This window comes from Odocoileus virginianus, chromosome 6, assembly GCF_023699985.2.
Source record: "Odocoileus virginianus isolate 20LAN1187 ecotype Illinois chromosome 6, Ovbor_1.2, whole genome shotgun sequence".
Lineage (NCBI taxonomy): Eukaryota > Metazoa > Chordata > Mammalia > Artiodactyla > Cervidae > Odocoileus > Odocoileus virginianus.
In genome coordinates, this window is record NC_069679.1 from 77,997,263 (window position 1) to 78,019,606 (window position 22,344).

General features: G+C 38.8%; 1 protein-coding gene across 30 annotated transcripts in view; it reads left to right on the forward strand.

The window, feature by feature from the left end:
• The window catches only part of NRXN3 (neurexin 3), a 1,774,064-nt gene extending 1,752,233 nt beyond the window's left edge, over positions 1-21,831 (forward strand). For 13 of the 30 annotated variants that reach the window (XM_070469686.1, XM_070469694.1, XM_070469689.1 and 10 more), the window contains one exon: positions 18,399-21,831. In XM_070469686.1, coding sequence (XP_070325787.1) covers positions 18,399-19,324 — 926 coding nt within the window. In that variant the 3' untranslated portion in view covers positions 19,325-21,831. Of the gene's footprint in view, positions 1-11,781; positions 11,985-18,398 lie in introns of those variants that run through there. The other 17 variants (XM_070469702.1, XM_070469703.1, XM_070469715.1 and 14 more) reach the window with 3 other exon arrangements.
• The last annotated feature ends 513 nt before the right edge of the window (positions 21,832-22,344 follow it).

Genomic DNA, 22,344 nt, shown 5'->3' on the forward strand with positions numbered 1-22,344 from the left:
TATGTAAGAAAACAATGTGGAACAGAGATATTTAGAGAGCATTTGTAATTTGACAACTTAGGAAAATAGCAGAGGTACCAAATCACTTAGACTATTTTCACAGGTACTTGTAGATAACAGAATCTTCCACCATGTCAAATTTAGAATACGTAGAATATTAGAAAAAAACAAACAAACCAGAGAACGATTTTTTGTATAGTCCTAAACTTAATATATTAGTAATTTTAAGCAGGTTTTGATGTGCCAGTTATGATAATTGTTATTCTTCTAACATTTCTAACAGTATGTATTCAGTTCAGTTTAGTGGCTCAGTCGTGTCCGACTTTTTGAGACCCCGTGAACCGCAGCACGCCATGCCTCCCTGTCCATCCCAAACCATGTGCATCGAGTCAGTAATGCCATCCACCATCTCATCCTCTGTCATCCCCTTCTCCTCCTGCCCTCAATCTTTCCCAGGATCAGGGTTTTTTCAAATGAGTCAGCTCTTCGCATCAGGTGGCCAAAGTATTGGAGTTTCAGCTTCAACATCAGTCCTTCCAATGAACACCCAGGATTGATCTCCTTTAGGATGGACTGGTTGGATCTCCTTGCAATCCAAGGGACTCGCAAGAGTCTTCTCCAACACCACAGTTCAAAAGCATCAATTCTTCAGTGCTCAGCTTTCTTCACAGTCCAACTCTCACATCCATACATGACCACTGGAAAAACCATAGCCTTGACTAGACAGACCTTTGTTGACAAAGTAATGTCTCTGCTTTTTAATATGCTATCTTGGTCATAACTTTCCTTCCAAGGAGTAAGCGTCTTTTAATTTCATGGCTGACGTCACCATCTGCAGTGATTTTGGAGCCCCCAAAAATAAAGTCAGCCACTGTTTCCCCATCTATTTGTCATAAAGTGATGGGACCGGATGCCATGATCTTAGTTTTCTGAATGTTGAGCTTTAAGCCAACTTTTTGACTCTCCTCTTTCACTTTCATCAAGAGGCTCTTTAGTTCTTCTTCACTTTCTGCCATAAGGGTGGAGTCATCTGCATATCTGAGGTTATTGGTATTTCTTCCAGCAATCTTGATTCCAGCTTGTGCTTCTTCCAGCCCAGCGTTTCTCGTGATGTACTCTGCATATTAGTTAAATAAGCAGGGTGACAATATACAGCCTTGGCGTACTCCTTTTCCTATTTGGAACCAGTCTGTTGTTCCATGTCCAGTTCTAACTGTTGCTTCCTGACCTGCATACAGGTTTCTCAAGAGGCAGGTCAGGTGGTCTGGTATTCCCATCTCTTTCAGAATTTTCCACAGTTTATTGTGATCTACACAGTCAAAGGCTTTGGCATAATCAATAAAGTAGAAATAGATGTTTTTCTGGAACTCTCTTGCTTTTTCAATGGCCCAGCAGATGTTTGCCATTTGATCTCTGGTTCCTCTGCCTTTTCTAAAACCAGCTTGAACATCTGGAAGTTCACAGTTCACATATTGCTGAAGCCTGGCTTGGAGAATTTTGAGCATTACTTTACTAATGTGTGAGATGAGTACAATTGTGCAGTAGTTTGAGCATCCTTTGGCATTGCCTTTCTTTGGGATTGGAGTGAAAAAACTGACCTTTTCCAGTCCTGTGGCCACTGTTGAGTTTTCCAAATTTGCTGGCATATTGAGTGTAGCACTTTCACAGCATCATCTTTCAGGATTTGAAAGGTATCCCATCCCCTCCACTAGCTTTGTTCATAGTGATGCTTCCTAAGGCCCACTTGACTTCACATTCCAGAACATCTGGCTCTAGGTGAGTGATCACACCATTGTGATTATCTGGGTCATGAAGATCTTTTTTGTGCAGTTTTTCTGTGTATTCTTGCCACCTCTTCTTAATATCTTCTGCTTCTGTTAGGTCCCTACCATTTCTGTCCTTTATTGTGCCCATCTTTGCATGGAATGTTCCCTTGGTATCTCTAATTTTCTTGAAGAGATCTCTAGTTATATGTGTGTGTATTTTATAAAATGCTTGTATAGCTAGCATTTCCTATTAATTCAACATCCAGTGAGGTTTATCACCATCTTACAAATAAGAGAGGTTATAGCTTAATTCAAGGTCACAGAGAGTGGATCACAGCTGGGATTTATTCTAGGTCTTTTGATTATGAGCTCAACCTGGTTTTGCATAAAAACCCTTTGGGGAGCTTTAAAAAAAAAAAAACAACAGATATTCAGACACTGCCTGTCATCTTGTCCCCACTACACTCAACAGAGTCTGATTTAGTAGGTCTGGCTTTGATGACCAGAGATTGTGCCAAAAAACCCCTTGGAGCCCCTCTGAATATCTCATTGTTCATTGGAGTTTGAAATAAATTGGTAGAGCTCCTAGGATCTCCTGTGGAAGCTGTTTTTGTACCTAAAGATTAGCTTGTTTATAACTTCCCATACTCACTGAGAACTGAATATTTAAAAACATCCTGGTTTGCAGCGGCATTGTCGTTTAATGTAAAACATACAGGATTAAGTTTAGTCATGACTATTCAACTTCCTAGTTGTATAACTTCAAGCAAATTAACTCCTTTCAGCCCAAGCTGACTGATATATAAGATGAAATTGTAATGATTACATGAAATTAAATATTTAAAGCACTTAGTACAATGTCTGGCAGAGAGTAAGTTCTCAATAACTCTTAAGAACATGTCCCTCTAGAGGTAGGCTTCTGGTTAATTTAGTATTTTAACTATATAATTAAAATTTGTATGTATTTTTCCTTTTTCATATTTGCAAGGATCACTGTGTTAACCATTTGATCATGTGCATTTGTCTCTAAGCATGTACCTTTACAAATCTAGAGGCTCATGTGCCTTGGGTTTTTGGAATGACTAGGGAATTTATTATATCTTATTTCTAATCTACAATATTTGAGTTTAAAGATTTTAAAAATAAATCTCATGATATGTGTCTTGCACATTTAGGCATCTCTGTAGTCTTCTCCTCTCTGGTAAATCAGCTGCTTGAGGCTCAGGTAAGACATAGTCAAAGTCATGCAATCATGGTACATCAATAAACCTCAGATGTGCAGATGACACCACTCTGATGGCAGAAAGTGAAGAGGAACTAAAGAGCCTCTTGATGAAATTGAAAGAGGAGAGTGAAAAAGTTGGCTTAAAACTTAACATTCAAAAAACGAAGATCATGACATCTGATCCCATCACTTCAAATAGATGGGGAAACAGTGGAAACAGTGAGAGACTTTATTTTCTTGGGCTCCAAAATCACTGCATGTGGTGACTGAAGCAATGAAATTAAAAGACACTTGCCCCTTGGAAGAAAAGCTATGACCAACCTAGAGAGCTTATTACAAAGCAGAGATATCACTTTGCCAACAAAGGTCTGTCTAGTCAAAGTTTTGATTTGTCCAGTAGTAATGTATGGATATAAGAATTGGACCATAAAGAAGGCTGAATGCTGAAGAACTGATACTTTTGAACTGTGTACGGAGAAGAGAGTCCTTGGACTGCAAGATCAAACAAGTCAATCCTAAAGGAAATCAACCCTGAATAGTCATTGAAAGGACTGATGCTGAAGCTGACTCTGCAGTACTTTGGCCACCGAGTGTGAATAACTGACTCACTGGAAAAGACCCTGATGCTGGGAAAGATTGAAGGCAGGAGGAGAAAGGGACGTCAGAGGATGAGATGGTTGGATGGCATCACCGACTCAATGGACATGAGTTTGAACAAGCCCTGGGAAATAGTGAAGGACAGGGAAGCCTGATGTGCTGCAGTCCATGGGGTCCCAAATAGTCAGACATGACTGAGCGGTTGAACAACAACCACAAGACATGGTCAAAGTCATGCAATCCTGGTATATCATTTTGATGTCAAATGCATGAGTCTTGGGCAGGCTTTTCATGTTGTTTACATAGTATTAATTTCCACCGAGTATAAAAATGCCTTCATGGTATTGATTTTTGAACCCTGTACATTGCTTGCGGTGAAGATGGAGTTTAGGTGAAAAGAGGGTGTTTTCATGATATGGTGAATTTTATTGTAACATACCGTCAAGTATGGCTGTTTCTCATGGACCGCATAGAGAACTTTAGGGGTCTGCAGAGAGGAGGCACCAGAGAAATGCCCAGCTTCTACTACCAAAAAACCACCAGCGCAAAGAACATGGTCAGGATTCTGGTCATAATGACAGAGTAGATGGACTTGGGTGGAAAACAGAAGCAAAATAAAGCTTCTTGAATAATTTATTACTCTAAAAACATGGTCATAAAATCTCATGGTATCAGTTCAGGAAAAAGACCCCACTGTTGCTGGGTTCTGCTGTCGCTGACTGCAGGACCACGGCAGGCAGAATAGCCAAGTACATTTTCACTACTTTGATCACCATTACTCCCACTGATAATTCATTTGGCCCATTCCTTCCTATTGCCTGAAGACATACATCAGAGTCTGGCAGCGGTAGGCCTAACTGTCCTGTTTATTTTATCTTTAGCTTTCACAACTGCAAAGGAAAGCCTGATTTTTTAATAAACATCCCCGCACCAGTTTATGAACAGGAGAAAGTTAGATAGTGATGTGGGGTTTTGGGGGAAGGCTTAAGCCAGCTGTGGATGAGAAGGTCCAATTTGCATTGGAACTGCTAGCTGGGACTCAGGGAAATCCCATCTGGTTTAGAGAAGAGTAAAAGAAAATAAAACAGAATGGAGAATGCAATGCCTCAGTAGTTAGTCTACAAACCATTTACTCAAGGCCTCCTCTGAGAATAGCACTGTGTGTGGAGCTGTGGAGGATTGCAAGAGACAAGTAGCCCGACCTCCCCTTTTGAAGGGTTTTCAGGCTATTTGAGCCATGGTTCTTTTACTAGCAGTGATTTCCTGAGTTCATACCAAGTGCCAAGCAGAGCTCTAAGTACACTGGAAAATAAGACTAAGTCTCCATTCTCATGGAGCTTATAGTCCATGAATAAATGGATGTGAATTACCTAGTACATTCTATAGAGAATCGTGAGGGGTAATCAGTTAGTGAGCAGGTTGCTTACTAGGGAAGTCATAAAAGACCTCCCTGAGGAGTAAAATTGGAAGAGAGACCTGAACCATCAGAAGAAATCAGCCAGACAAAAAGTAACGGGGTGTTTTTGGAAGGGAAGCTAGCATGGCCAGATTCTGAGACATTCTGGGTCAGGGGCAGCTGTTGGACATGAGTGGTAGGCAAACCACAGGCAACTTTCACCAAAGGTCGTGGTACAGAATTTTTGTTTGGAAAATTCTGCCTTTGAAGATGTGAAGCAAGAAAGTGACTTGATCTGTTTCATGTTGTATAATTCTTAAAGGTCTCTGTGGCTTCGTTATGGAGAATGGATTTTAGTGAACCAAAAGTGGATGTGGGAAATCAATGGGGAGGCTACGGCAGTGTCCAAGCAAGGAACTATACTGGCTTACTTTAAGACATGGATGATAGCAATGGGGGAAAGTCAATGTAAGGGATTTGTTGCCAGAGTCAATAGAACTTCCTGCTACACTGCATGTGTGGAGGTGAGTTGGGGTAGGGGCTCAAAAATCATGACTAATTAGGGGTTTGTACACCTGGATCCCCTACTTAGTCATGATATCTGAGCCCCTACCCCAACTCATCTCCACATACACACTGTTCAGTCCATGGAGTTGCAAAGAGTTGGACACAACTTAGCAACTAAGCAATAACCAACACCTGGGTCACACCCAAAAGATGGGAAAGATGCAAGTTTAGGACAGTAGAATCCAAAGTTCTCCCTTAGCCCTTTTGAATTTAAGGTACTGCTCAGATATTTCAGTAGGAATGTTGAGTAGACAGTTGGATATGGGAAATTGGAATCTGAAAGGTGGTTTGAACTGCAGATCACCGTCATATAGGTGATAGGTCTTTACAGACAAGGGACAGGATGGGATGACTCAACCTAGGGCCGCACCTGGAACTAAGCCAAGAAACAGAAAGATGAAGGATCAGAAGAGGAGGAGGAAAATTGGAAAAATCTTGGGCTATTCAAGCTAAAAGAAGAAAGTATTTCAGACAGAGTCTTCATTGCTGACTGGCACACAGGTCCTCTTTATGTGGATAAAACAAAACTTTTCTATTAGCTACTGTCTTGCACTTCAATAATATTATAAGGACCTAATAGCTTGCAAATAATGAGCTGTATGCATATTTTGGCCCTAAAAACCCACAGAGAAGCAAGGCTAAGAAAAGGAGAGCAGTTGCTAAGTTCATGGCTTTAAGCCCTATTTACATTGCTCTTTCTGTTTCACTTCATGAAGATACTTGATGAAGAGAACTCTTTTTAAATAAATGAATGCCAATAAGGATGACTTTATTTGAATACCACCCACTTCAGAAATCAGAGATCCAAGTGTTACAAGCTGTTCTATATTTTGTAACTGAATTCAACAAATATGTACTGAAGACCTGCAGTGTGTCCTGATCTATGTTAGATGGATTAAAAAAAAACAAAAAAACGTAAAATAATTAGAAAGATTCAGCTTGTGCATCAAGGAGCTTGTAATAACCCAAGTGAAGAAAGACTTATTTCTACTAATATCTGATTACCATTCAAACAAAATGAAAATAAAAATATTAATTCCTGGAAATTTCTTAATTGGGTTTTCCCTTTTGTGTATCTTAACAAATATTAACTCTTCTGGAAGAAAAGAGCTAAAATGCTACCTTGACCCTCCATTCCTTCATATCCTCATCTTATCCCCCATATCCTTGTTGGGATATGTTTTTCCAAGTGAATTTGATGAGAGATCCACCCTTGTCACCATCCTCTTTGGTTTCTTCAGTAGTGACAAGTGGCATTGAACTCTTAGGATATACAGAATAACATCTTCTTCCATTTGAATCGAATATTGCATAGTTTCCAAAGTAATTTTACTTAAATTTAGATACATTTGTGAGCTAAAAGGACTTTTCTTCCTGATTTTATAAATGAGAAAACTGAGATTCCAGGGGTTTCCTGGAATTCCAGATTCCAGGTGAGGAGTAACTCATCTCAAATCACATGATTTGATAAAAAGTGTTCCTATGGGAACATATCTCAATATGACCTCTTTGGAGCTTAACTCTAACCTACAGAAGAGTGAAACAAAGTAACTATAAAATTATATGCAGGAATAACAATTCACCACTGAAAGAGGAACTAATCAAGCTTTAAGAACTCAGCACTGTTGGAGAGGTAGGAACAGGAGTTCAAGAGAAGTTCAACAGGGGCTTCCCTGGTGGTTCAGATGGTCAGGAATCTGCCTGCAAGGCAGGAGGCACAAGTTTGATCCCTGGGTTGGGAAGATCCCCTGGAGAAGGGAATGGCAACCCAATGCGGTATTCTTGCCTGGAGCATCCCGTGGACAGGGGAGCCTGATGAGCTACAGTCCATGGGGTCGCAGAGTTGGACATGACTGAGTGACTAAGCACAGCGCAGTAATAATACTACTTATGTTAAGATTTTTGACTGAAGTTGTTATTTGTTTGATGCTGAAGCAGATACTCCCAAGTATCACACTTGGAGTAGCACAGAGATCCATCGTCTGGGACTCAGTCTTCTCTGAATATGAAACCCTCATTTTACAGTTGATGCTATAGTGTCAACTTTGAAGAAAATAGTAACAAACATTTGAAGAGCCCTTTATAATTTATAAGCACTTTGACATTCAAAGTCTCAGTTGAATAAACCTACCCTTTGAGGTAGGTTAATTAACCAGACATTATAATCTCCATATTACACAGGAAGAAACAAGCTCAGAGGGATTAACTGACTTTTTCCATATCCTAACAAACTAGCATAGTAGAGAATACAATCAAGATTGGAACTCAGGTCTCCAGAATCTAAGACTTCTGTCCCATATACTAGATTTCAGGTACAAGGTGAGCCACTTTTGATATGAGATCTTAATTCCTCTATGGAAAGCTCTAGGCTAGTGTAAGGGTGAAAAAAAAAGCAGTTAATGATATTCATTCATTCATTCATTAGTTCATTCAAAAATGTTTGGATGATTATTAGTATTCTGGTTAGCTGGAAAAATAAAGATAAAAAGATGTGATATTCTCACCCTAAAGTTCTTAGAATCTAGCTGAAACTAAGAAGAAAACAAATGAAATGGAGTGTTGGAGTCAATGAAAATCTGTATAGAATGCAGTAGGTTCACAAAAAAGAATGGAGATTAGGGGACAGACCTGAAGGTATAGGTTAACGGTTTTGTAAACATAGGGAAAGAAGTCAGTAATTCAAGATCCTTCTATGTGTAAACATCCTACCTTACCAGGTTTGAAAATGTAGTACTACCTTTTGTAATGTTTTATCCATTTTTATCATTCTTCTTAAGTATAAAAAGTTGCTCTTAATTGAGCAAGCAGATCATTAATACAGAAATACAATTCTGAGTATTGGGCTTGATGGTGTTCTGGGCTCTTTTCCATCTTGGAGGTTATGAAAAATAATTTATTTGGACCTTCCTCTGGGATCTCACCTGTGCACATGGAAGACAGGGTCCTTATCAAGCAGGACGCACTCTGCCAGAGAGGCGGGTTTGCACCTTGAATTCCTTCAGTATTCTTTGGGCTTCTCAGGTACAACCACAGGCAGCTTAGAACAAACGCATTTCTTCAAAACCAGTGCACTTTCCAACATGCATTCGGAGTAACTCCATCTTATTGCGTTTGATGTTCTTAAAAGTCTGATTTTGCATTTAGACAGTTATTTGGACATAGTGGGATAAAAGTGGTTACATCAAAATATGCTGTTGCAAGTCACTTTATTGTATTATTTGTTCTCAATGGCAAATATAATCCCAAAGCATTCTTAACACCCAATAGAGGTGTAAACACAGAACCATGCAGTTATTGGTAATAAAGATCTAGTGTAGATATGTAGTGAAATATGAAAAGGAAGTTGTGGCCTGATTATGAGCTACTAGCAATACTATTTTATATCTTATGTTGGAAATCAGACAGGCTTTGTGTGTATTAACTGCGGGTTGATTTCTAAAATGTATATGCACGGATATAGCACTGTGCTGGCTTCATTTGAAACTGTGGCTTCCATGGGTTTAAAAAATACATACATTATTTTGTTTGCAAAGTGACAACCATACATTTTGGTATGTTCAATTGTTTAAACCAGTGATTTCCAGAAACTAAATGGTGTCCTACTTATATAAGCTTTAAAACAGGCAATTTTGAAATAGGTAAATTACTCAGTATAAACCTTAGCAGACTCAAATTGCTGATGGATCTTCTTCAAAACACCTCTCATTTTACAGGAGTATGTTACCTGTACATATCTCAGACTTACATCACTTATGTTTCCTACAAAATTGCCTATGAAACAAAAAAATAGCCCATATGAATGTCATTAAAACTTTGTTCTACAGAAGTTAATTGATGCCTTGTGAGGCAATATTAACATTTATAGGATTTTGTCATACAGTAAAATTCAACGTTAAAAGTATAATTATTCAAAAAAATTAACTAAATGGCAACAAGGGTTTTGCTTTTCCTATATTATTGGGATTTTTATTCCCTCCTCCTAAAACCTCCAGCTGTCCTTTGTGAAGTTCCTAGAATAACAATTCACATAAAACCAGAGACTAAAAATCTTGGTACGGACTGACCCATGGGGACACATTACTATAATGTTTTAAAATAAAATAATAAAAGGGGCGTCCCATAGGGGACAAAAGTCTGACTCCTCCTCACAAATGTATTCCATTTGTCAAAGTCACCCTAAAAAACTTCTTAGGAGTAGTTGGAATTGGCTGTCAGAAGCAGGTGCTCTCAAGTGTCTCACCTCTGTGGTTCTCCTACCCGGGTTTCCCAGTCCTTGGTTGACAATTGATGTTTTCACAGGGATAAACTATTTAATGTGATTCTTGTGATCTCTTCCAGTAGAGGCTGAGGCCATTTCTAAAACCTCCTATTCCATGGTCCTTTCTGCACAATCTTCTCTCTCACACACACTCACAGATACACACACACACACTTTTCTCTTCTCTTTCTGTCACTGTAGGTTGAATGGAGCATTTTGTTTCCCACACAGTCTCTAGGAGACAGGCACAGTTTCCCCCAATGTCCTTCAAATAAGCTACCTTCATTTCCTGAGGATCCTATAGCTTACTGACTCTGTGGCACTGTGCTCTTTCTGAGCAGAGGACTGGAGAGCGGGGGTTTGCTCCTGTTACTTAGAAAAAGCTCCAGACTCTCCATTTATCAGGTATATTTGATGACCACAATCATCACACGTGTACCCTGTCAATCTGGCTAAGCCCAAGGACACGCACATGGAGCCGTGTTAATGATGACCCCTCTAGGTCTTACAAAATGTGCCTTCTGAGACTGTGAATGAATCCAGGCTAAGCTTCCTAGAGCAGAACCCACGAACTCCCATGTATTTTTTTACCTCAGTTGCTGCTTCTACAGGCTCCACTTCAACGCCCAACACATGAACGCATACCCACACACATGCTTACAAGAATGCAATTGGCAAGAATTCTTGGGATGCCCTCTGCCCCTACTGGAAAGGCATGAAACTAAATCCAATACCTTTCTCCTACTCTCAAATTTGTCTTGCTGACCTCTTCCCAACCCTAGCTTGCTGTTCTGTTTTTCTATTTTCCCTAAATGCAACTTACTTTTAGCATGTATTAACTTGGTTAGCATTCCTGCAGTGACAGGATAAAAGACAATTACCCATTTGTCAGTCTTAGCCTCTTTTTTTTCTCTCTCAAATGTCTACTTAGGACGTACATCCAGACTGCACGCCCTTTTTATTTTTTAAAAAAAAGCAAAACAAAAAAAAATTAAGAGAATGCAAACTTTCTTTTTCAAAGAAAATGCAAAATTTGTTTTTAATGTTGGCTATCAACCAAAAGGGGAATCAATAAGCCAGAAAATAAAAAGCAACAGCAACAACAAAAAAAGTGTCCCCTGACTGCTCTGTCTGTGCATCAGCGTGTGCATCTGGTTGTTCATCTCTGAAAGTGTGTGAACTATTTTTTTCTTTAGATTACTTTTTGTTCTTTGCTCCCTTCTTGTTTGGGAATTAAGTGCTTTTTGTACTATATATATATATCTATCTATAAATATATATTGATGTGTTTCTTTTTAATTGCTGGATCTTTAGATTTGGTTTTATCCAAAACTATGACAAAAAAAAAAAGTTATGAACTGTTTTCTGCAACTTTTCCCCACTCCCTCTTTAAATGTGGAACAACTTCAGCTGCAGAACCCACAGCCACATCTTTCACATAAGCCCAGTCTCACCACGAATCACACGCACCATGGGCGGTGTGGGAAAGATGGGTGATGTCACTCAGACAGTGCCCTTCCTATAGAAGGAAGTAACGAATGACCCAGTCAACGGGCACCCTATACAACTTTGTCTTTCAGTCACATAGGAAGACCTCTAACCCCCTCCCCTAACTCTTGATGGGGCTGTGTGGCTGCCGATGAAGTTTTTCAACTTGAATGCGTAAACCTCGTCTCCTTGTTTTTGCTTTGAACCTTTTGATCATTATTATAAGTAGTATTATTATTATGATTACTATTATTATTTCATGTATCTTGGCTACTTTTAGTAGGGACAAAAGTTTAACTATTGGAAAGTTTGATTATTGGAAAATCTCTAATGAAACTGTAATGATTGTGGAATACTTGCATGTTGAAGAAGTCGCAGCTTAGGGTGTGTGAGATTGTGAGTGCTAGAGTTCTGTTCTTTATATCTGTAGATGGGCATGTGTAGGCTCATTTGTTTTTGTATATTGCCCATCCCTTCCTTACAGCCAGAAGCTCTAACGCAGCTAGATCACTCCGTGCCGCCCTTACATGGACATGGCGACTCACTTACACATTTACTCCCATCATCTTCATCTCTTGTGTAGTACACTCATAGATGACCCTACCCTTTCTGCATCTTCCCTTCCCATCCCCCTCCTTTCTTTAGCATTGTTCAGATTTATGTGCTGTCATCCATCCCCTTCAATTTAAGAAATTCTAAAACTTGTCAAAAAAAGACAAAAAGATTTAAACTCAATATATATCTGAGAACCTATATTAATGCAGAAATTCATTCAAAACTCTCTAGATTCATAGATTTTTTCAAAGGCAAATTATAAAATTAAACAGGTTTTTTTTTAAAAAAAAGTTTTTTTTTAAATCATTGCAATCAGAATAATTTCAGATTCAAAATTGATGCCCTCCCAAGCCCCTGAAAGTAAAAAAAATTGGTGAAGTGCAGATTTTTTTTTCTTTTCATGTTATGTGGTGTGGATGTATGTGTTGTTGCCTCCTGTATCATCCTCTGTTGTAAATTATTATATTTGAAAATTAGACATTTTGCTCAAAAGTTTTAAAAGAAATGACAACAAAAAAAGCAAGTTACAAGAATGTGGCAATTCTATTTGTCCAAGAGCATTCTTACACAACTTTCTTTTGTAAATTTTTCTTTCATGCCAAAAAACATGCGGGCAATTTGTTGATGTAAGTTGACTATAAATTAATACAGTATGCTTTTTTTTAAATTATTTTGTCTATATGGAAATGATTTCTTTATTTTCTCTACAACAACCTGTATTTTTTTTAATTTGCTTTTATTTTTCTTTCTGTCCTTCCTTATATTGTGAATGCCTTGATGTTGATGTTATTTGCTTTCTTTCCCTCTAGCTTACTTTGGCCCTGAAGTTGATTTTATTTTCTACTATATGATTTTTTAAGATAATAGTAACTATTTTATTTCATTTGTGTCTATTTGCTTAATTTTCATTGTTATGTTTTGTGCTGAATTGCTCCTAATAATCAATATGAATTCTACTCTTGGTGGAAGAATATAGGTAAATTGTTCTTACCATCCAAGGGAAGCCTGACCTCTTTGCCTGAACCAACTTTTAAAGCTTTGAAAGTAATGGTAGTCTCTACAGTGGGATATGAAATTAGATACAACCTATGGGAGGCCTGTATCCTAGAAGATAATTAATTGAATTAACTACAAGTGTTATTAGTGGTAATTACACCCTAATTTAACTCCTTGGAAAACATTTGGGGAAATCAGTCCCTGATTTTATTTTCCTTCAGCACAGGGAAATAAGATACTCTCAAGTGACTATGGTAGAGTTTGTTTTATCCAGGATTAAAATATCACCGTCACTGCAAGCTACAAAATCAGACTTACTGAGAATAGAGACATCATGAATCTCAGATATCTTAAGTATTGTCCTATGATAATACGATAATGCTGCCTTCCAAAGTATAGAACTAACTATGGTGAAAGAAACCCGCACACAGTAAGCACCCAAACTCCCCTCCTCCCTGTCTGTCTTTCCTTTTCCCTTTCTATTAATATTTGCCATTTCTCTCAAGGTAATCAGGTAAGCTTTAAAAGGATCGTAAGAGTCTCTCAAGAAGAAACACGATGATTTTCACACCTAAAGTTTTATTTAGGAAATGTTTTCGGTAGGTATTACCATTTTGTGTGACTCTATGGTGAGAATACCCCTTGCCCTTAAAGGTATTTGGATCAATTATGCACTTCAGGAAACATAAGATCAGCAAGAAGGGCTATAGAATTTTTAAATAAAGAAGTTACTTGCTTCACTCTAATTTTAGGTATTGGTATTACTATTGCAAAAATATCAAACTGAAGCATGGATAAGGGATATGTTTCTAATGCAGCAGCATCTGTGAGTGGGCTTTATCTGCCTTGGTTTATATGAGTGTATATTGTTTGACATGTTGGATGATAGTTTAGGTTTAAAACTAAGAACCTCCTAAATAGAGTGGTATTTCATCTAATTGAAACCTTTTGTTTTTGTTGAAGATGCCTAAATCCATTTGATATAAGGCTACTCATTTCTTTTAAATACAAGCTCTTGGGACTATTATAAATCATTCTTCAAACACTGCATTACAAATAGCCTTAATTATCTAGATCCTATATTATTATACTTCTACCTCAGCATGAGACTACTCTATTAAAAATGGTCAGAAAAAAGTAATCAACAGTATCAATGTTTATAGGCCCCAAATACCTAATAGAAATATTACTAATATCTAGCATACTGGAATAGCAATCATCTCTGTGCTAAATACTTAACATGCATTTTAAGCGGCACTAACATGAATCATTATTATTTACACTGGTGACTTGAGGTAAGCTGTGTTATTATTTCCATTTTACAGAGAATTTAATAAATTTGACCAACTCATAGGGCTAGTAAACCAGAAAACTGTGATGCTAACCTGCGTCTAAGTGATTTCAAAGGCAAAACTCTTAATCAATATGCAGATGAAAAACTCCACAAGATGTTCCTTCTTTTATACTTTCCAGATGGTGCTAGTGGTCAAGAACCCACCTGCCAATGCAGGAAATGTAAGAGACGCAGGTTCGAGTCCTGGGTCGGGGGGATCCCCTGGAGGAGTGCGTGGCAGTTCAATCCAGTATTCTTTCTTGGAGAATCCCATGGATAGAGGAGCCTGGTGGGCTACAGTCCATAGGTTCGCAAAGAGTCGGACATGGCTGAGGCGACTTAGCATGCACACCCAGGCAATGATATCAAGGGGCTATTACTCATCTTATCTGGGCATGTCTTGAAAAGAATAGACTCTGTAGCCTTTTGGAATCAAATCCATTTCAGATAAACTATTTTTCCTGAGGATAGTTGAAGAAGAGCTTCACGGTTCCAAGTTTCCAAATATGGATGTTACAAGCACACACTTCCATGGAGCCAAGTGACTAAATGAATACAATTCAATAACTAATTTAGTGGGGAAAAATGACTTCTCCCCACTGTGCATGAGTTTCCCAGCAGAGAATTAGAAAAATGCAAGTAAGAGATGAGGTAAAGAAACTAAACACAGATAAAAATAAGTTTAAGGACTTGGAGCATGGTGTCTTCTCCCAGAGTCTCATTCTTCAGTGTCACCGGTTTTTCATATATTTGTGACTTCTAAGACGCAAATATCTCCTGAGAGGCAAAGGTCAGAGCCATATTGAAACTTTATGCTTCTCTTCTTGTGTTTTGAGATGACCCACCACATCACTATCACCTACAACATTCTCACAGTTCAGAAGAGTTCTATTAAATTTTTAATACACTGTCTTTTCCAATGGCAGTGAGCCCCTTTTGCTGAATATCAGCCCTAGACGCATGAATTATATATCTATAAATACACTCATAAAGCAGAAAAGCAGGGCAGCCTTCAGGGCTAAAATAGACCTTTTATATCCCCACTGATCTCTCTGGTTTAAAGAAAAGCACAACCCTGTCAAAAAAGAGTATATATCCCTGATTTAAAATGCTAACTTTTAAGGAAAACAGATAGTTCTTATTCCAAACCAAAGAAAAATTCTGGGGACGGAATAGGAAATGAGAGTTTTGATGGATTACAGGTTTTGTAATACTCTGCCAGCAGCTCCTGATGATTTTAAGCTTGTTGCTTCTATGAATACTTTTGTAAGCATGGCCATCTGAGAGATCACTGACTTTATGGTCTTTGGGCAGTGAAAAAAAATTTTTTTCAGCTGCTCCAACATTTCTGAGGATAGTCACTTTGGATTAACACAAGTAAGTGTGAAATCTTAAATAGCCTTCTGCAGTCAAAGTCATTTCTAGTAAGGATCTAATGATGGGAGAAGCACATCCCTCTCCTCTTTATCTCAAATGATATGAGAGCCCTTGGAACCCTCTGGACCCTAGAGTCATCTTAAATATAGAATTGATATAAAAATGGCATATACTTGTGCCAAGCACCTTTCCTGTTTACAGTTATCTAAACATTTCCACCTGTACTCACTCTAATTCCCCTTTAAAACACCAACCTCTACACGCCTTTTAAACTAAAGACATTCTTCCAATTCCTTGAGATGTCAGGGGAGGGGAGCTATGGAAGTTTCTACAATTTCATTGATTAAACCTTACCAGGTTTTAGGCCCAAAAGTCCCTAGGAGGGGCATACTTTATCATTTTTATCACTACTACTAGGATTAATAGCAGCCTGGCCAAGAAAATTGAAGATTAGCAGTTTTAACAGATTCTGTTATTAGAACTCTGCACCAACCTACCCATCATTTTAGTTTTGAAATAAGCTTTTACCATTTCACAAAAGGGCCTCATCAACTTTAGAAGCTCTTTGTTAATTAGTGAACGTCCAGACCTTCTTTCCTTCCCATCATGAATAGGATGATTTTCACTTTTTTTTCCTGCTCCAACAGACATGCTCACTTCAGGGTGTTGAATGAAAAGTGAAACGTAAAGGAAAGTGGAAGTGATTTAACTGCAGAATGAGCAGTGTGTAGATGTTGTAGGTTTTTTTTAACAACAAAGACACTCTGGAAGCTTTAGCTAGGATTGAAAAGACAGGGGGATAAAACAGGCAAACGTTAAGACTCCAGTTGGGTGTCACAGATGGTACACTAAAAGTGCAAATGAATGCCACTCTGTAATCAGGAAAACAGTGATCTTCATCTCACTTAAAGGGAAACTCACATGCTACTTAACAATTTGCCTTTGCATTCAATTATCTGTCCCAGGACTTTGCCTCCCAACAAATCAGTCATTCCTTGCCCTTTATCCCAGCTTATTTTCCACTTAATATATATTGGGTTGACTTTTTTCCTTACTTTAAAAAGCAAATGACTCTCCGTATTTGTGCCAAAAAAGAACACCCATGCTAGACCTTTGTTCTAGGTGAGATGGGTACAAAAATCCTGTCTTGTCCTCTAAAGGCAAGTAAAATCATTCTGAGCAATCCTAAGGGAATCTGTAAGCAGACTGCACGAGCCTTCACTCCTTTGTCCTCACTGCTCTTTCCTCACTCAAACACTGCCTGCTTCCATCATCTTAAATATAACACTCAGGGCTGGAAGAATAGGGGCGAAAGGAGGCACCTCGGGGTTAGTTGTAAGACTGGCTTACCTTTGGGGACCTGTATTCTAAATTCCACTTAGAAAAACTAGCAAAAGTGTGTAAATTATGCATTAAATAAGTTGCAAGATATATGAATTATATATGTTTACAAGGTTTAAAAAAAAAAAACAAACAAACACCATAGGCCTGCTAGCCCAGGAAAGCAAGCCTGAAGCTTTGTAAAATGTGTAAAAATCGGTTGCTCAATAGCTGCAAACTCTGAGCTCTAGAAGTGAAGCCTGGGGTTTAGAGCATAGGCCAAAATATCATCTTGAGATTCTCAGAAAGGTTCTTGTTTTATTTCCCCACATGTGTAACATCATTGGGTAGGTCATGCTCTCTTGTGCCTTCCCTTCCATATGATATGCATCGGGTACACTGTTGCCAACCTCTCTGACTCAGTTTCTCTGGCAGAGAATGAAAGCTTCTGACGTGGGTGAACGCAGTTATCTGGGGCAGGGACTCATCATGCTATCTCTGCTAGAAGATTTTTAAAAACAATAGTTGGAATAATTTTTTAAATAAATTTAACAGAAGACATGAACTGTGACTTCCTGAGATTCTTCCTCTATTTGAAAATAACACTATAAATAGACCCTGGTATAAGGGCAGTAACAAGGGTCTGTGGGTAAACTGATAAATATCTACCACTCTAAATAAGAATCACTGATCTTAAAAATTCACTTTGCTCTCTCTACATTTCAGGATCTAAAAGTAAGTTTCCATTAAGTCATGGATATGTAGGCTGTGTATTTTTACAATCTAGTGTCTGCTCAGCATATATTGCATATAACATAAAAGCAATGTATGAATATAACATTAGACCAATACAAAGCAAGTTGTTTTATAGTCAGAGGAATTTCAGGAACAGCATAGTCAAAATGGGCCTGTTGTATGAACATTTTCAACCTCTGTAAGTTCCTCTTAGTTAGCTTATAGTAAACAAAGACTACACTTGATAAATATGAAATAAAAAGTAGTAACTTATAAAATACTGAAGATGAGCTCTTTTGTTTCCTTGATCTTGATCTCAGGGACATGGGAAATCTGTCATTCTCATCCTAATGGGATCAAATAAGTAGAAACCCAAGAAGAAAATAAAGAAATGCTCACAGATTAATCACATGCATGTGTTCATGTACACACACACACGCACAATTGATGGTGAGTATCTGCAATGGTGCAGTTAAGTGTCATCATCCCATAAGCAGATCCTGGAAAAAAGCCTGTTTGAATTCTATCTAAATAATTACTTGAGAGTATCTTTAAACATCTAAGCCCTCACTCTATGACCTTCAGGTTTTGGTGGCAAGAGGCATACCATGGGCTCTAAATCCGCCTGGAACAATTGGGCTGCAAGTCGAGAGGGTCTGGATGTGCATCCAAGGCTCTCATCGTTTCTGAGATGTGACTTATGAACTGCATTCACTGAGCACGGCTGTGACTTGTTTTTCTGCAAATGTACTAATTCTGTTTCTCTTTTTTCTTTCCCATCCCAGGAGGTGAATTAGTTCTCCCTCTTCTTGTAGAAGACCCTTTAGCTACCCCTCCTATTGCCACTCGTGCACCTTCCATTACACTCCCCCCTACCTTCCGCCCCCTCCTCACCATTATTGAGACCACCAAAGATTCCCTGTCTATGACCTCTGAGGCGGGGTTACCTTGCTTGTCGGACCAAGGCAGCGATGGTTGTGATGATGATGGCTTGGTGAGATCTGGGTATGGCTCAGGGGAAACCTTTGACTCTAACCTGCCCCCTACTGATGATGAAGATTTTTACACCACCTTCTCCTTGGTAACAGATAAGAGTCTTTCCACTTCAATCTTCGAAGGTGGCTACAAAGCACATGCGCCCAAGTGGGAATCCAAGGACTTTAGACCTAACAAAGCCTCCGAAACTAGTAGGACTACTACCACATCTTTGTCCCCTGAGCTGATCCGCTTCACAGCTTCCTCCTCGTCTGGGATGGTGCCCAAATTGCCAGCTGGCAAAATGAATAACCGTGAGCTCAAACCCCAGCCTGATCTAGTCTTGCTTCCGTTGCCCACTGCCTATGAGCTAGACAGCACCAAACTGAAGAGCCCACTAATTACTTCCCCCATGTTCCGTAATGTGCCCACAGCAAACCCCACGGAGCCGGGAGTCAGACGGGTCCCGGGGGCCTCAGAGGTGATCCGCGAGTCCAGCAGCACCACAGGGATGGTCGTCGGCATTGTGGCTGCAGCCGCCCTCTGCATCTTGATCCTCCTGTACGCCATGTACAAATACAGGAACAGGGACGAGGGCTCCTACCAGGTGGACGAGACGCGGAACTACATCAGCAACTCGGCGCAGAGCAACGGCACGCTGCTCAAGGAGAAGCCCCCGAGCTCGAAGGGCGGCCACAAGAAACAGAAAAACAAGGACAAGGAGTACTACGTGTAGGCGCCACGCCGCCGCCGCCGGCGCGCGCAGCCGAGCCCGGGCCGTCCCTCTGCCCGCAGACGCGCGTGTCCTCGGCGACCTGAGCATCCGCCGGGTCCGGACTGTCCTAGGAGACGGGGCGGTATGGACCGGGACCCCGGTGGGGAAAACCAGTCGCGAACACAACACCAAGATGCACCTAACTGACCAGGCGCAAGCCACAGGCTGCTTTGACGCAGTCGCCGCTCGGAGACAGAAAGTTCTTTCTGCCCTGCTGTGTCAGCCAGCTCACACTTTTGCACGCTGGAGCGAGCAGGTGGCTTCCCCCACCCCCTCCTCGGCCCCCCAACTTTTCGCAGACTTGGAAGCTTCCTTCTCTTGAGGACCTTTCACCCAAGGTAGAAGACTTCATGGCTTACTTGTTCCATAACTCCAAGTGAGTCTGTAATAATGTTTGTGAAGCTTGACTGTAATGATGTTTTGTTTTTTTTTTGGTTTGTTTGTTTGTTTAATTATGTAAAAAACAAAAACAAAAAAAAGAAAAGAAAAAAAAAGTTAAAAAAACAACAAAAACCCACCCTTATCTGGTTCTGGCCAGTGTGCGTGTAACTTTTCAAGATCTGAGGGGAAAAAAATGGCTTTTGGGTATTTGATTATTTTTTGAAAATAATTGGACATAAGTTGAAGAAAAACAAAATCTCAGAAAACGAAAGTGAGAGAGACTATTGCCATATGAACTCAAAAGCTACCATGGTGTTCACCCTACATATCAGGTTGTGGTGTTTCTAGAATCTGTTGTCTGTTTCTATATGATGCTTTGCTGAACACATAGCAAAATCATGGGATGGATGATAGTTTTTATTGGAAAAGCTGGTCCCTCAGGATCAAATTCCAGAATTTGCCACCCAAACCCTGAACAGATGTGGTTAGGGCTGGTTTTCTCAGAGCTATCGGCTTCACTTAACAATATTGTTCCTGTCCATGAGCCCAGCCAAATTGAGGTAAAGGAGATAGCCCCACAAATTAAAACAGAGCCTTTCCTAGGAAAGGGGGCCGGGGGTGGGCCGGATCTGTGACTGATCGAAATGCATGTGAATTTAAGAGAAAAGACGATACAAGAAGTCTGTTGAAGAATCAAAACAGACAATAGGGGAGTTCAACTTGTGATAGAACCACAAAAGGTCACACAAGCCAAACACGGCATGACAGAGTGCAAAACTCATAGTTCTTCCCCCGCCCCCAACATGATAAGGTTTTTCCTAGTGATTTAATTTTCCAGCCTGACATTTACAGATAACTCTATCCTTCCATTTGCTCACGTCTCCCTTCACCCATCTTTTCTAAAGATAAATAAATAACAAATGAATAAAGCTGCTGTGACACACAAAAAAATGGAATTTAATAGTATAATATATATAAATAAATATATATACAGATATATTTATCATGGTATGTTTGATGGGATGACTGAAACAGGAAAACTGTTAAAATCTTGAAGTGGAATGAGAATGTTGTTTTCAAAGAAAATAACAACAAAAAAGTAAACCTTAAAATGTGAAGAAAGTGTGAGTTTTAGTTTTGTCACAGTTAACTGTGTCAAGAAGAATAAAAAAAAAAACTCTTCTCAGATTTTGTTTACATATTTTACTACATTTTTGCTGGTATAATTCCTTAGCCACCTGTGTACATACTGCTTTGAGAACTGTTCTTTCCTTTGTTTATTTCGGTTTGTTTGGTTTCTGTTCCAGTTCTCTTTCTTTCTGAAAAGAGGAAACAATGTACAGTAAAACAATAAACTGGTTCAGTGGCCATGCCTAACCCAAAAGCAAGAGACAGAGCAAGATGAGTGTTTACATAAAAAGGCAATGCGTCCTCTGGAGGGTCAGATATATACAGTTTCTTTTGTACAGATGAAAATCCATCAGCTGTTTAGATTTAGAAATCTACTCTTGCTGGTCTTTGTAAGTTGCATGAATATTTGACTTTGAGAAAATATCTTAAAGACATGGGGCAAAAAATGCAATCTCAATGATGGTAGCCTTTACTAAATGTATATGGAAAGAGGTGTTCCTCATTATCTGATATTTCAATGTGTTAAGAGTTTTGGATTATTTTGTTATCATTGGAAAAGACAGGATTATAAAGAGGTATCAGAGCACGATTTTAGATAACCTAAATGGCCCAACCTATATGAAGTTGATTATATCTCGGTGTCTGTAAAAGATTGCTGTTCTTGGAGTCTTGAGGTCTTGTGAACTGATTTCCTGCTTTCTTTCTTTACATTTTTTTAATTTGAGTAAAAATACATTTGTTATATTCTTTTTAGTGTAAGTTTCTATTTGGACAATTTTATGGGAACATGTGCATTCTGTATGTGAGCTTCTATCATATTCCTGTTGTTTTATGAGCAAACTCTTAAATTTATTTTATGATGTTGTGAAGTTACTGCTTTTTTTTTCCTTTTCTCTTTTATTTCATATTTGCATTTTCGTTCAAGGATATGCTTAGCAATAAAATGTTCTTCCCAATCCTTGTATGATTATGCATTCTTATTTTCCAAACATTTATTAAAAGATCTTGGACTGGGGCTAAATAAGATCATCATATTAGAAGTTCAGTAAGTTAGGACCATGTTCATGTGAAATAAAATATTACAAACAGCTACTTTAAATGATTGCTTATTTAAAGTTATCAAAAGTGATATATTTGTGGGCTAAGCAGTTATTGTCTGTCAAATGAGGCATTATTATTTAGATTATTATTATTTACATAATGATTGTTATTACATTATTACTTAGATAAGGTAACTAGAAAGGAAAAACTTTCCTGAACAGGTAAGACTACAGAAGCATTTTATTCTGGAAAAAAATTATTAGATACTATATTTTTTAAAGTGTTTGGTAACTTTTTTTAAGTATTTGCTGTAAGTAACTTTCAACAGTTTTCCAGAAGCACTGGAAAGTGTTAGGTGGCTTCTTTCCAAGCCTTCTGCCATATTGAAATTTTTTAGAAAAATACTAAATCTGAAGTCAAAATTTAAG